The 15,970-nt window shown below is 35.1% G+C and overlaps 1 protein-coding gene across 4 annotated transcripts in view; it reads left to right on the forward strand.

Annotated features, from left to right (window-relative positions):
* LOC140138113 (ras-specific guanine nucleotide-releasing factor RalGPS2-like) overlaps window positions 1-12,687 on the forward strand; it is a 65,465-nt gene extending 52,778 nt beyond the window's left edge. For 2 of the 4 annotated variants that reach the window (XM_072160010.1, XM_072160014.1), the window contains 14 exons: window positions 13-95; window positions 947-1,086; window positions 2,692-2,765; window positions 3,222-3,321; window positions 5,205-5,243; window positions 6,819-6,949; window positions 8,035-8,115; window positions 8,592-8,646; window positions 9,145-9,218; window positions 9,597-9,643; window positions 10,405-10,497; window positions 11,097-11,199; window positions 12,031-12,125; window positions 12,645-12,687. In XM_072160010.1, coding sequence (XP_072016111.1) covers window positions 13-95; window positions 947-1,086; window positions 2,692-2,765; window positions 3,222-3,321; window positions 5,205-5,243; window positions 6,819-6,949; window positions 8,035-8,115; window positions 8,592-8,646; window positions 9,145-9,218; window positions 9,597-9,643; window positions 10,405-10,497; window positions 11,097-11,199; window positions 12,031-12,125; window positions 12,645-12,674 — 1,145 coding nt within the window. In that variant the 3' untranslated portion in view covers window positions 12,675-12,687. The remainder of the gene's footprint in view (window positions 1-12; window positions 96-946; window positions 1,087-2,691; window positions 2,766-3,221; window positions 3,322-5,204; window positions 5,244-6,818; window positions 6,950-8,034; window positions 8,116-8,591; window positions 8,647-9,144; window positions 9,219-9,596; window positions 9,644-10,404; window positions 10,498-11,096; window positions 11,200-12,030; window positions 12,126-12,644) is intronic. The other 2 variants (XM_072160013.1, XM_072160011.1) reach the window with 2 other exon arrangements.
* Window positions 12,688-15,970: the final 3,283 nt, after the last annotated feature.

Here is a 15,970-nt window from a genome sequence, read left to right on the forward strand (position 1 = left end):
CTGTTTTTTCAGGTATGTATCTTCAAGATTTGATCTATATAGATGTAGCTCACCCAAGTACGGGAGGAATGGACAGTGTTAATAGATCAACAAAGGTAAGTCCAAACCAAATACTATACTTTGATCAGTTCGTAATCGGCAGGAGTTATTAGGCTTTTATCACTACATCGAAAAGTAGACCCATGTTAAGAGTGATATAGTTGATCTGTCTGGTCTATATTTTGCGTATTAAAGAAAGTAGATAAAGTACAGGACTTCAGTTAATAATGTGTAATGCTTCTGGCGAGATGTAACAAGACAATTCTCCAAATAAAATATATTGATATTAATCCGCAATGTTATAAGGCCCTCCAATTACAAGCTGATCAAACTTTTAGAATTTTCCACCAGATATTGGAGCATGGAAATATATTAATTCCTTGTAATGTATACCGCGCCCTAGTGGGGGTGCACTCATATTTTTTCAATGAAAATGTTCTCATTTTTCCCTTCAAAATTTTCCCCTTCAATTAGGGGAGGGAGGCATGTGTCTCTATGGTGCTAGACCTCTGCTACTGTAGAGATTATTCCTGCTTTTGCCATCTTGTGGGTACAAATCGATTTGTGTGTACATGTGTTGGACGCTACGCGAAGAGCACAGTACATCACACAACTGTTATCTTGCGTTGGCGCAGTGTTTTTCATTTGTGCTGAATGCTGAAAGCACCCAAAAAAGTCCTGTACTTACAAGTTGGTGGACTTGCGACATCGCCTCAACAACCTCTCTGTTGGCCCACCGGCTCTTGAGATATACACTTGGTTTAATGTTTCAAATTTTTTTACTATGTTGAAAATATTTGTTAGAAGAACTGAAACCCAACTCTTGTTCACATCTCAAAGAGACCATAGATAGTCTATACTACTGTGAAAGTAATTTAAATGTTTCAACTCTTTTCCTTTGTTTCAGATGAATAATATTTTACGTACAATATCAGAATTCCAGCAATCACATTATGAGTTTGAGTATCTAGCACATGTACAGAACTACCTCAAATCTGTCCGATATATTGAGGAGTTACAGAAGTTTGTAGAAGAGGACAATTATAAGTAAGTGTGATCAGTGTATATTTCTTGCTTTTATACAACAGAATATGGTCAAATGTTGCAACAGCCAAAGTTGTAAAAGTAACTTATACATGTCCAGCCTAATATTTTACTGGGATTCTGAAGAAAATATTAGCTGCTTCTGATGATAAAGTGGGGAATAAGGCTGTTGATCTGGTCAGACACCTTTAACCCACCCATGAAGGCTACCAAATCATGGGTTTGGTACAGGGGGGGGGGGCAGGCAAACATGGGTAGCATTTTCAGCCTTTTGGTATATCAATGACCCTTTTTTCGTGCCGCAAACATGGGTAGCATTTTCAGCCTTTTGGTATATCAATGACCCCTTTTTCTATGCCAATTTCGGAATATGGATGGGTCCATGGAACAATTTGTAAAAAACTAAGACAATTTGTGTAAAATTTGGCAAAAAATTTGACTTGGTATATGGATGGGTCCAAATGTCTTTAAAAATTGCTATATTGATGGGTCCACTTTCAAATTCTTGGCAGCTTACCCCTACCCAAACCAAACTTAAGTACCCTCAAGGGTTTGGTTGCTCTGATGGTATTTTACTTCAACAAATAAATCTGTTATAAACTGCTCCCATAAAGGTTTGATGTTGTTTTGTAGATTGTATTATTAGATCACACGGTTGTGAAGGTAAAGCTAATTATAGGACTACATGAAAGTTGTGATCTACTCATAATCTGTTTATCAGACAGACCACGGTGAATGTTACTATGACTCATGGCATCTGAAGAGGCTCCGTTATTAAAGCTGTGTACTAGCTAGCTGTGGCATATTTGCATATTAGAGACAAACATGTTTACGAGAAAAACATGAATGTTAATATGACTATGACATCATAAGAGGCTTAAATATTCCAAACCCATGAACTAGTTGTTAAATTTGTATCAGGTTATGCATATATGCATGTAACATGTGATGCCATCAAGCAACGTGAGTCGTATGTCGTACAAAATCAAAACACTTTTTAAATCTCTTTACATTGAGCACTTAGTTTAAGAGCTTTACTTTTGCTGAAAATTTCATCGCAATTTGCTTAGAACAATGAAATACAAAAGACATTGAATCTTTCAGCTGTATCTCAAAATCAATGTAAGTGACAAATGACTGGACAAACAGATTTCTTTAAAAGAGGATGTTCAGCTGGACAGACTTATCCCCAAATTTATCATGCCTTTTCCCTATCATAATGGAGAGGTGTCACTTTTCAGGATTTAACCCGATTTCAGGTATTTTTCTACCCGTCTTAACATGTAAAAAATGTAAAAAAAATGTTTCATGCCTTTTTGAGATGGTCAGATTTGAAAATGGAAACTTTTTTCTCACTATCCATGTAAAATATTTGAGTTGAAAAATGTTTGTTGGATTTTTAAAGAAAATGTTTGTTATATATTTTGCATCTCAAAACCAAAGAAAATTTGTAATCAGTGGGGAGTGACATAAGTAATAAGGTAAAAATATGATGTAATCAAATTGGACAATTATACAAGCTGAAAGATGCTCACAAAGGACTGTTTTGAATGTATTTTCATGGTTTTGTAGTGTTTTAAGTCAATTTAATTGGTGTTTTGCTTTCAGATTATCTCTCCAAATAGAACCCACAATACAAACTTCATTATCCAAGTCAAGAGAAGATATGGATGCAATATTAGGTAGGTAGCTTGGAGAAACACTCAACACAATTGAGTATGCTATCAACAGACATTAATACTCAATAGTGTGCTTTATTTGTTACAACTAAATTATGCCATGTTTATAGTATTCTTTTTGTAAATATTTTTATCATTGTACATGGACATCATGTAAATTAGTTTTAATTTATATTATTTTTGTATACATTTGTTTCTCACATTTTGCTGCATTGTTTTAATTATGTTAAGTACGTGTAGGGCCTCCTTGGAAATCAGTGCTTTGTCATTGAAGGGGCTACCTTGTCTAAACAAAGTTTAAATAAATAAATAAATTAAAGAGTTAAAAGATTCAGCTGTTCTTGAAACTGTTCTCTTAACTTACCATGATGGTTTAATCTGCCTATGTTAAATACTGTACTTTTTATAACACTTTGAATGTAATGGTTGTGTTTATGCCCCCTTTTCTCCATCTTATAGAGAGAGCAACTTCATCTCCGGGTAAGTCGACTCCTGCTACACCAAATTCTACAGCCAGGTTTGTTCCAGGCCACAGAAAAACAAAAAGTTTAGGGACCAAGTGAGTATTACATTATATCATAGGATGTATATGTATTATGATGTTGTTTTGGTTGGTTAGTTGTTTGACAAAACACTGTACGACATTGTGGCTGGTATTCATAAAGAAAACAGTATCCAATCCAAAGAAATTAGACACAAGGAGTACTGACTGCACCATGCTTGTGTGGCAAAATAGTGTACCCTGTGAATTATTTCGCCATGGTAAAGTTGTTGTTTTTGTTGCATCTAATGCATAATGTACCAATAAGCATGCTATGTGCACAAACTTTCATAGTTACAATATTTTGCAGTAAACCTTTGACGAGCGCATACTGCCGTGATGTTGCAAAGAGAGCTAACAATGCGTATGGTGCAAAGTTCATTCATAAATTTCCACTCGGCAACAGCAGATTGTTTTAGCAGCCAATCGGAGACAAGTGCTATCCAACGCAGTAAATACCCAATGTACCCTTAAAATACGCTCTCGTCAAATTTTGACTGCAAAATATTATAGTGTAAAGATGCTTAGTATATAGAATGATAAAAAGGATCATTATCATTCTATACCGGGCTTTAGCTGATAAATGCCTGAGGTACACTATTTTGATCTCATCTGTGACAAACCTAGATAGTGGATATACCATGGAGTTATGGTGCAAGTTTGAGTCTGTAATCTTTTGGTCTAATATCTTTAGGTTTAATTCTGAATTCGGGATTTTAATCTCCTCTTACCTGTACAAAAGTATAGGACAATTCAGATTTTCAGGATTTTTACCAGTATTTTAGGATATGCTTTTGACACCAACTTATATCATAACTGAAATAAAGATGATGTAAGGAAATTAATTCTCAGTTGTACTAAGCCAAGAATATTTTAGTCCAGAAGTAAAGTAGATCCCTTACATGAATACCAGCTTATTATAGACCCATTAGCACATAATGAGCACACACTGTTACATAATCAGATGTTCACAAAATGTTTTGACAGTGTTTTTCTTGCACCCTGTGAAAATGTTCAAAATAATACCAAAATACCAAAGTGAATTCCACCATTTTGTGAAATAATGTGTTGTATTTATGCCAATGTGTCAGTCGCTATTATGTGTTTGTTTTGCATGGGAAGCAGTGTATTTACTTTAAGCACACTAAGAAGGCACCGCAGGATGTAATATCGCTTTAAGTTGCTGTCACTACCCTTTTGTACTTTGCCGATGTGTTGGTACAAGGTGGGGTGCACTTAATATGCTTGCTTGCAATGGCACATTGGGCTATTCCTGTTGAAATCCATATACCCTCTATGGAAGATATGTATGTAATCGCCCATAGAGGGGATGTATATTTCAAATGCTCACACCCACTCCAGAAAAAAAAGGATAGTCCTGTTGACTCCCTTATCCCTGAGAAATTTGAAAATATAAGATTTGAAAATATAAGATTCGGAAGTATAAACTTTGAAAAATATAAGATTTTGAAGCTTGGAATATCCCAAACATGTGCAATATGATTTTGATTTTCAGCTTATTAATGCTTATACTTACACATACAAAAGGACAGCATAGTGGAACAATATTGAAATTGCAATCTCATGTCATCTCTACTTTTTTGACATATTATAAGAAACACAGAGTCAACAGGAGTACAATCCCGCTTGACAAATTACCTCAGTCCTGATTCCTCCCACTTGCTCCAATTTAATCCTGCTCCGGTCATGATCTTGAAGAAAAAGCGACATCCCTCCTGTAACTCAAATTATCACCACAGAACAGGGAGTGACTTTTTAATCTTATAATGCAGGAAAAAAGGTGATGTAAATATTGATCAGATTACAGCTTGCATAAGAATATCAATCATCCCAGCCATAAATGTATGGTAAAAACGTACCCTATTACATTTATTTTCCAGCTTTATATCACACACTGTAGTAGCAGTCAATCACTATAGGTGAGTATAATATGGAAGAGGCAAAGATAGATAGACCAAACTATTTGGTACACAAGAAATTGTTTCTATGTCAAAAAACTAGAAACTCAACATTCTTGTCCAAAAATATGAAAATGTCATTTCCTTTTCTGATTGCTAGTCCTGTCAATCTTATGCAAGCTACAGTTACTGTTGATGACCAATTTGTGCAAGAAGGTGAAACAGGTTTTACAGAGCTGTTTTCCAGTTATTTGCTAACTGATGTTACTAAAAAATACCAAAGATTTCCAAAATGCTTAAATTATACATGAAAGTGTGGAAAATAACGGTTTTAAATGCGGGAAATGCAACATGTTGAGAATATTAAAACGTATTTCAGAATGTTGGCAGCTCTGGGTTAATGCATGTTTTACATGTCACCTTGGGTCCATGGTCTTTAGGAAGACACAATGCATGATGGGAAGCTTGCATGCATAAACTGTTTTCATGAGCAACATCATAATCATCTAAAATACAATGTATCCCAACTCTCCATGGGGCTGAGGCTGCAAACTTTTCTCTTCTTTTTCTGTTCAATATTTTGTTTGCCACGCATATTTGTCACATCATTGTTTATCATATTATTGTTGCACCAAACTGTTGACTCGCATATATAATCATATTCATGTATCATAATATGTAACTATCATTTCAAGTACATTTTGCTAGTTAATTACCATATTATATGTAACACAATATTTTACAGGTTGGTATGAGGCATTGTAATCATAAAGAAATGATAAAAAATCCCTTTGCCATGGCAAATTTGACCTATTCCAGTTGAAATCCATACACCCCTCTATGGAAGACATGAGCTTATTCTTCCACACAGGGAGTGTACATTTCAAATGGGGTTACCTGAATGGATGACTCTATTTGAAATCTACATCCACTGTATGGGACACTAAGATCATATCTTATATAGGGGGTGTATGGATTTCAACTGGAATAGCCCAATTAAGTGTAGTGAGTAAATGAAAATTTACTTCATATTTGCAGTGTACAATAATTGTACATTGCAACTATGAAATAAACTTTCATTACTCACTATCTTGACTGATCTGTGTCGACCATGAGTAAGGTACAGAACTAACCCGAAATTGATTGTCAAAATGTGACTTTGATATTTAAATGATTTCTTAATCTCATGAGCTCTACCAGCCAAATTATCAATCTCTAAGCACTATTGTAATTGGTTGCAAAGAGGGCTGTATCTTGTTTTGAGCCAATCGGAGATATTGTAAGAATAATCAGTACGGCTGAGAGAGAAATTGCTACAAGATCTAAAAGCTCTATTTTGATTGGTTACTCAGATGATTATATCATGTAATGAATCAATGAGAGGTATTTGAAGAAAGGAAGGAGTGCCCATTGTGTCCAATAAACATGTCCCACTGACACCTATTAATTTCTATCGCTAATCATAATAATTTGACTATGTTGGTATTACTTTCCTTATTAGTTTTTTTTATTATTATTCAAGGTTTATTATAAATGTGCATTTCGCAGCTAAAGGCTGCATTACTTACATTATTACCGTTGTTTTGCTGATTTCAGTGTAACAAATGGTGGTGCTAATGGGCCTAGGCATTTATTAGATGATAGTATACTAGAAGACACATCAATAGGACCAAGACAAGTAGTGTCAACTAGCTCTGTAGAAGGCTCTATTAATGGATTATCCATAGGTAAGTCAATCAAGGATTCTGTCAAGAAAGTAATTATTCAGAATTTGCTCAGAATATATCAATATCAAGGCAAAAATAGAATTCTGTGAAGAAAGTAATTATTCAGAATATATCAATATTTGGGGACTCAAGTATAAAGAAAAGAGTTCACTATCAAATGAGATATAATAATCCGTAAATCTAACACAAGAATGAGAAAATAAATCGGAACTATGCAATCTTTGCCAGGAGAAGATGACAGTCATAAACTTAAAAATGCTCAATCCAAGTACCTCACTTTTTAACTGAACTGATATAAATGTCACCATAATAGTAAATAAACTAGTGAACCATGTTGAGATAAAATAATGTTTATAGGGTATGTAAGCCTTTTCAGATCAATTTTCCGAAACCATCTGCCTACAGCTGTTGGGCGTAACACTTTGCACTAGTTGCAGTTTGTTCGATATGCATAACTGGCCATCGGTGGTGTGCTTTTGCGTGAGCATATTTTATTTTATTGCTGATGTTATGGAGTTGATTTGAAAAGGTCTTCGTTGTGTGTTCATTTGCCTGATGATGGCAGAAGCGTGAAACACTGTGTTGCGAACTCCTACAAATGTGTGTATAATATTTATTAAAAATGTGATAATATATAACATATATGTGTACATCCATATCAAAACGGTGCACTTGTCGGCTGCTACATGTGTCTCATTTCACATAATAACTAGGAATAAATACCAGACTCATATCAAGTGTGGGTCACTTCAAAGCATCCCCCAGTCAAATTGTATAAGAAATGTTATCTGTATTCCAAAACCATGTGACTTGGGATGATTTGAAGTGACCTCCACTACTGTGATAAGTCTAGTATTTATTCTTAGCTATTATGTGAAATGAGACACATGTAGCAGCCGACAAGTGCATTGTATTGATATGGATGTGCACATATATCAATAGCATTAATTTTCCTTCAAAAACATTGTGTTTTTTCATAGATTTTGACCTTACAAAGGTAAAGAAATTTTTCCCAACTTACTAATTGGTAAATTAAGCTACGCAGAGTACAAATTTCTTTTGCTCTGTGTTTGCTCTTTTTTTAGATCGTCCGAAGGAGACACCCTATGGCAGCATGAGTCATGTGTGTGTCAGTCAGTGTGGGTGTGTGTGTGTCCGTCAACCATGTAAGACTCCATAAATTGTCATCAACTTGTAAAATCAGTGTGTGTGTCTGTCAACCATTATATTTCAGTTCAGTTTCAGTTATCTTAGATTTTGGGTAAAATTTGTCTCATATGATCAGTGCAAATCCTATATCGTCAGCCTGCTACACTTTTTGCCCACGTCATATTTTGTAATTTTGAGAACAAAGTACAAACTATGGTTAAAGCATGCATTTAAACATATTCACCAATCTTTGTACAAGAACAAATGATAATGATACAAATGAAAGGGAATAATCGAAATAATAAGGGTGATTATGTAACTGATGCATGCTGGAAACACATTTTGTTCTTTGTTCTCAAATTTACAAAAAATGACAGGGCAATTATCGTAGCAGGCTGACGATATATTGCTACCAAACTTGGTTTATAGCTGTTAATACCATTATATATTATGACCAAACATGACATGTTGCTCATTGTGATATATGTTTCAGGTACATGTAGTAGCGGTTCAGAATTAAGTGATGATGCTGATGTCTGGATTGATGGGTAAGACTATACTGATACTCTAACTAAAAAAAATCTTTGAATCTTGAAAGAGATTCATGAGGATTGCACTTGCAAATTTGGTGAGAGAATTAAACAGTGCCAAATGTATACTTGTCTAACTGTGTCAGGGTTGTAGCTAGCAGAAATTGAGTGTCGGGCGACAATTTACGAAATTTGATTCATTTAGCAAGATTTCAACAAAAGTGGACACTTTAAGGATAAATTGGGTAAAATACACATGTTTTATTAGTTTTGAGTGGTGTGCTCTAGCATCAAAATGAACCTTCAGTGGTGGGCTCCAGGAGTGAGTAGTGGGCTCCACCGCCCACTGCTGCCCACCTTAGCTACAATCCTAAACTGTGTAAAACATTGTATTTGTTTACATATTAACAAAGATCTTTATGATCCAAGACTTTGATTTGGTTTCTTTTGGAACTGTTAAGTAATCAAATACCACTGTTTATCTTCATATTGATTTCATCTATTTTTCTTTTCTAGACCATTAAATGAGAGTTGTGAGGACCTGGTTTGTGGTATACCAGAGGTACCACAGAACTCATTCACATTACAAGGTGAGTAAAGCAATCTGTTTGATCTTCATCGAGAATTCCTGTATGGATCACCGTCGGATCTCAGTATTTTGTGTTGTAAAGTGTGCGGATGTAATTTCAAAACTGAGGATAGTTTCTTATTTTACAAAGCCTTACTTACATCACACTTTTTTTGTACACCTTAGCCCTTTACCAAGTAGTCCGACTGCCTAAGTATAGACTGATTATAATTAGTATAAATTTTCTGTGACCAACACCATGGACTTGCTGTGGTGCTTGGCAGTATCACTGTTGATATACACATAGCAGCTATCCATTTATTTATGTTGCATTGCATTGCATTGTGATATGTCAAGTGAAATCCAGACTTTATCAAGATGTTTTGCTTTTGTTTTTCAGGTTACTTAAAAAGGAAATCTGTGATGAAAAATGGTAGAAAGTTATCAGTAAGTTGTCTTCATGTCATAGTATCCACAATAAGGAATGAATAGATGTGAAATATATATAGAACTATTTATAACTCATACAAAGATTGTCATTTGATTTTCCAGTTACTATTGATTATTTGTGCTATTTTAGCACCAGCTACAAAAAGCTATTGCACTCAAAAATACCACATAATATTATAGCACACAAGGTAAGATTAAAAAAACTAAGATGTGTGCATTGCTTTTAATCTCTGAAATGAGACAATACATTTCTGATATGATAACAATTAAGTTAGAATTATACACCAGCAAGTGCACTTATGTCATTTGTAATCTAAATTTATTCAGTATATATGTTCTACCAGCTCCCAAATAATTTCATGCTAACATAGCTTTTGTAACTTGAAAATGTGATGGGAAAATAAACATGACCATCTTGAATGACTACAGGATCCAAAACATCATCATCAGGTTCACTCCTTTGGAAAGTAGTGATAGTATAGGTAACTATTTAAGTAATGGGCTGTTTGTTCCTCCCATGGAAGACATGACCTCATTCTCCCATCGGGTTACCTAAATGGGTGACTCCATTTGGAATCGATGTTCCCCCCCCCTTTGTGTGGAGATCTTGATTTCTTCCTTAGGGGTGTATGGATTTTAACTGGAATAACCTAATAAGTTCAGATGAATCATTTTATATCACTTGCATATATTTACATGGGTAATAAGCAACACACAAAGGTAACAACAATAACACCAATGTTTCATTTGTCTTTCAGGTGACATCATGGACAAGATTTTGGGTGGGTTTATGGGGCACTAATCTAGTACACTATGGAGCTAAACATTTTGGAGGTCATGATAGAAATGATGTAAGTAAAACTTGCTGTGTAATTGTTTGCATCAATTTTGTTATTCAAGGCTGTCTCAATCACCACAAAGTAGTCTTGGGTTAAAAATGGTCCATTGTATTCAAATACAGATACTTCAGCAAGTGCTGGCTTGTCCATATTTCATACAGTCCTATATTTGGCAGCCAATCAAAAAAGCAGCTGGAAAGAAATGTAGAGTGTATTGAAAATGTATCATTGCACTTGCATGCGCTCTGTTTAAACCACACAGTACTTCCAAATGCATTCACATTATGTAGGATATATTCATTTTCTTTAGATGAGGTGCCTTTATACTTTCTTGTATGTTTTCATCATTTTTAGTGAATATTTTGTCATAAAAATGGCAAAATCACATGAATTTTTTACTTGTACCTAGCCATCTATCACATGACCAGTCCAGCGTGTCAGATGCCTAGGTAGTTCCAGACACAAGTAGCAAAGTTTTAAGAAGGAAGTTCCGGTATTAAATATATTTCCCTATATGCATATTGTGTAGGGATTTTACTTTGTTTAGATCGTCTGAAGCTAAATTTATTATTTGATTTAATTTCAAATGAATGTTTTTGCTCCTGTTGCAGTTTAAGGCCAAGCCATGTAAGATAGTATCAATCAGTGATTGGATGGTAATCCTGCCAGAGACAAGGAGTAATAATGTCATCTTATTAACAGATGCAAGTTCAGGTAAGAATATATTTTGGTTTGGTTTTATCTCATTAATTATAGGTTAATGAACGTGTATTACCTATTGGGAGAGAAATTAAACAAAATAATGCATGCACGCTGATGTTGATGCGTCTAATGCACGAGCCCCGAAGGAGGGAGTGCATTAGACGCATCAGCATCAGCGTAAGTACATTATTTTGTCTTATTTCTCGAGCAATAAGTAATACAAGTTTATTAATCTATTTCATACACGAGAAGAAAAAAACCACAACATTTTTCTCTTTTTTATATAACAAAATATCACTAAAAATGTTGGAAAATAGAACCAAATTTAAATGCATCAACCCGCCCGAAAAAATGAATCAATCCTACGTGACACGAACGCGCACGAAACACTGCCGGTAGTACGCGGAGTGCACAATATACACAATCAATGCATGTTTCGTACTTTTCTAACAGCTTTTCTGATTGGCTGCTTTGATATAGGAGTGTGTGAATTTTCTATACATAATACTTTTGTATTTCTCAAATTTGTGTATGGTAAATACTTCCAACAATAAACAAGAAATAATTAATCTTTGATTATATTTTGAGATTGGCCAAAATAGAAAAAATTAAAAAAGAATTGTTTATAATATGAAAAGCACTGAAAGAAGAGACTATTGTTATTTGAACATCAATAAAAGCATAGTCTACTTTTGTTATCTCTAAAAACAGGAAAAACCAGTTCAAAGTTTTCTGTTTAGTATTGAAATTAATAACAAAGAAACAAAGCAATATTATCATTACCATCTGTTGCACGCAATGCTCTAGATATTATTACTTTGTATTATTATTCTTTACTCCCAGGGACCTCGTACAAATACAAAGCTAATGCATACTCAGCAGCTTGCCAATGGATTAGACATCTAGATGAAGCTACCAAAAAGAACAAAGGTCCAAAGGTAAGAGTAGGTTAACAACAGTAATGCCAAGATCAGTTGCTGCACCTCAGCTGATTGTTCTTTTTTTTTGCTCAAATTAAGGCATTTTATTTTATTTTCAGTCCAATTTGAGCTATTTTACCATGATTTCATGTTATGCTGTTTTTCAGCTTTTTGAGCATTTTTTGCCTTTTTTATCCAACAAAGGCGATTTTCAGGTCTGTTAATGAAATTAGACGATATTCCTATATTTCTTTTGCCAACTTTTAAACTTTCATGAATCTCAGAGGTGAGGACTGGTTATTAAAATGTTTCAGTGTTCAGCCAGGCATCGGATATCAAATGATTACACAGTATTTCTTGTGGGGCCTGAGAGCACATCAGACACACCAAATTGCATTCTGAATGCTAGGAATGTCTTTCTGATATCAAGTAATTTTGATCTTTTGGAAGCTTTTTTTGCCTCTGCCCAGTTGGATGCTTTTTTTCTTGTTACATGTAGATACATTTAAAAATAATATATGTTTCAACTCTTTCCAGACTCCAGCAAATTTAATGACATTTGAGTAGGCTGTAACCAAGCAAGGAATCGTTCAGATGAAATCATGGAGATCACATATTCCACCCATAGAGGACATGATAGCAACAGCCAAATTTGTGAAAGGCCTGATGAGTAGTAAATAATGTTGTACTTTGCTTGCCACATCCTACCCAGGTGTATAATTGGAAGCTCACTTATGCAGAGAGGTTAACAGGTGCATTGTGTTAACAGGTGCGTGTCATTCACAGCAAAGTATACACACAGTCCTGTGTTAATTGAGAGGCGGATGATCCAAGGACTGGACATAATTGATACCTGTAATATTTACATATCTGTGATTATAGTTCTCAGCAAGTTTCTTCAGTGGTCTGCCATTTGGCGCTATTTATGGCATAAACACAGAAGTTTGGTTCTGATTGGCTAATTGAATCATGTCATCTTCACATCAGCACCTCATTCACTGGTCAAGCTGTGTAGCATCGCGTGACCTAGTTCTTTTTATGCGATAATCAAAAAGAGCAGATGGACACCACGGAAGGAATTTGCTGAATACTATATTCAAGTTTATACTGGAAAAAGTGTGTGTATATTGCGTTCACTTTGTGTGTGATCACAGATCACAATGCTGCAATAAAACAGATCAACCATGGATGGAGAAATGCATGGATGTGAAGGACATTATAATTATATCTTCATGTACAGTAATACACTGAAGCCTGACATTATATAAAGGAAAGAAAGGTCAAGCTGTCTTCATGGTAAAATGTCAGAATGTTGTTATCAGCAAATCACTCATTGAGAAATTTGTAGGCATTCAACAAAATGTCTTTTTGTCACTTTTCGCATTATAAGGAGAAGGTGAAGGACTCCTGGTGGATTCCTGGTATTCCAAACTGGTGCAAAGATCAGATTACACATGTTAAATGAATGCAATAATATTGTGTTGAAACTCTTGATATATCGATTTGTAGATGGAAAAAGGTCCAAGTGTTGGGAAAAACTTGTGCATATTTTTGTCTATACTGTGACCCTTTTCAGTGTGCTCCGAGACAAAGATAAATGACTATTTTTGTATTGCCTTAAAATGTAATTAATTTCCCCCCTTTTGGAAGAACAAGTTTATACAGGCTGTGAATGTTAAGACTAGATTTGAAATTAATTCCATAATTCCACAGTACTTGTTTCTTAGATTAATATTGTTACTACATATTTCTATGAGATAGAAATGTTTTTTGTACCACTAGTTCTTCTAGTCATTTCTAGAGATTATAAATCCCTTTTTGTAAATCGGACTTAGCAGCTGTAGTCAGTAGAGTGAAAGCATAGATATGTGATCATGCTTAAACCCCCTGAGCACTATCTGCCGATCTAACATTGCCTCTGATTGGTCAATTACATGATATTTTCACTTTAATCACCAATCAGAATGGAGCTTTGCAAATAATTCACCCCAATTTTTTGTGTGGTGAAATTATTCTAACAATGTTGCTGATTGGGCCAATTGATAATGAAAACTTTTTTGGCCAATCGGCAGGTAGTTCTCATTGGGTTAACTTTTGCAGGTGATGTATGTATGCCTCTCCTGAGCATGTTTAGGAGAGCTGTTAGGGGAGTGATTTCAATTGATTGAGTTTTGAAAATGGGGCTACTCCAGTTGAAATCCATATATCCCCTATGGAAGACATAACCTTATCTCCCTCACAGGGAGTGTGAATTTCAAATGGGGCTACCTGAATGGGTGACTACATTTGATATCTACACCCCCTGTGTGAGAGATTAAGGTCAGTGGCTTCCATAGGTATGTATGGGTTTCAACTGGAATGGCCCATTGCAGGCGAGCTGCACATGACTCTCCTGAAAAAATTTAGAAGAGCTTTCAGGAGTTATTTTTTGCTCTCTTCAAGAAGTCGAGGCTTGCATTATTTATTATATTGCCATCACTATCAACATTGTAACATTGTGGTAAACTCATAAATTATGCCTCAATATTCTCTCGTGTTAGTTTTGAATCTATTCCATTTAGCAATTTTTGATGTATACTTGAAGAGCTATGTATCTCCCTTTATACAAAAAGCCTACTTGTAATGTAGTTGGCTGCAATCATGGCCAACTGTTCAAGTCTGTTCAATAGAAGCATACCAATATCTCTAACATACACACCAGTTTATTCCACAGAAAATAAAACATGCACCATAAGGTGATCACAGCAGTGTATTGAATAGACTGCATATACAGCCGGGGATCTGTGTACTTCATGTCTAGAGACTTTTACTGCATTTTGCAGCAAATGATGTTGCAAAATGTGACTTGTGTTTTGATGAACAAACAACTGCTTTCTATACTAATAATTTCAATTGAATGAACACAGCTTTCAACAGCTGTATTTGATCCAACCGCGATCATATTTCGCATAACTACAACGCAAACACACAACCTTGGATATAATACTAACCAATCATGATGGCGTTGGCATGGTTGGATTCACTTCCGCGTTATGCACGCACAGTCGCACATGCTGGTGTACATCACGCAGTGCGCACAAAATCGTCATGGTATGTCGGGCTGTGTTCATTCAATTGAAGTTTCCACAGTCGTTTCCAGGGTATGTCAATATGTGCATTATATGTTTAAAAGATTCCTCTTGTTTGTGTTCAATTTTGAACAATAAAATACATATTTTGTGCAAAATAAACATGCTAATTTGATCACATCCATGAAGACCTAAAACAAAATCAATCTTGCATGAGATTGAGATGATATTTATTTAACTCACCTTTTACCTATACGCAGGGTTTGTAATAAATCTAGACTGTATTGTGAAGGGTATGCAACTGCTAAGAATGTAACTTGCTTTTATACTCGAGAGTCTCTAAGCTATGTGAAGAATTATTGAAAATAATTCTAGTCTTCCTGGAAGTATGGTCCACATGATTTGTTGTGCTAAGGTATCCTGGGTTTGAATGTGTTTTTTTTAAAGCAGGCCACATGTGACATCAAGTGGACAAATATAATAACTATCTGTTACAGGATCTATGTTTTTACCAAATTGATTAGACCCAGTGAGTACAGACTCTGCCGTGTTTGTGTGTTGCTCATGGAAGGCAAAATAATGTACCTCCAGAATATTTTGTGATGTGCCCGGTTGTGCAAGAATTTGGTATTTGTGTTGTGCCGATAATGCATGCTACGTGCTAAATGCGCAAACCCTTGTAACGCTTGAAGATGTAAATTATCATTGGATATCGGGTTTTTGTTTATAAATGCCAGTGATGCACTATATTGATCTCCAATGTGACAAGCCAATGTGGCAGATTTATCACACAGA

This window comes from Amphiura filiformis, chromosome 17, assembly GCF_039555335.1.
Source record: "Amphiura filiformis chromosome 17, Afil_fr2py, whole genome shotgun sequence".
Classification (NCBI taxonomy): Eukaryota; Metazoa; Echinodermata; class Ophiuroidea; order Amphilepidida; family Amphiuridae; genus Amphiura; species Amphiura filiformis.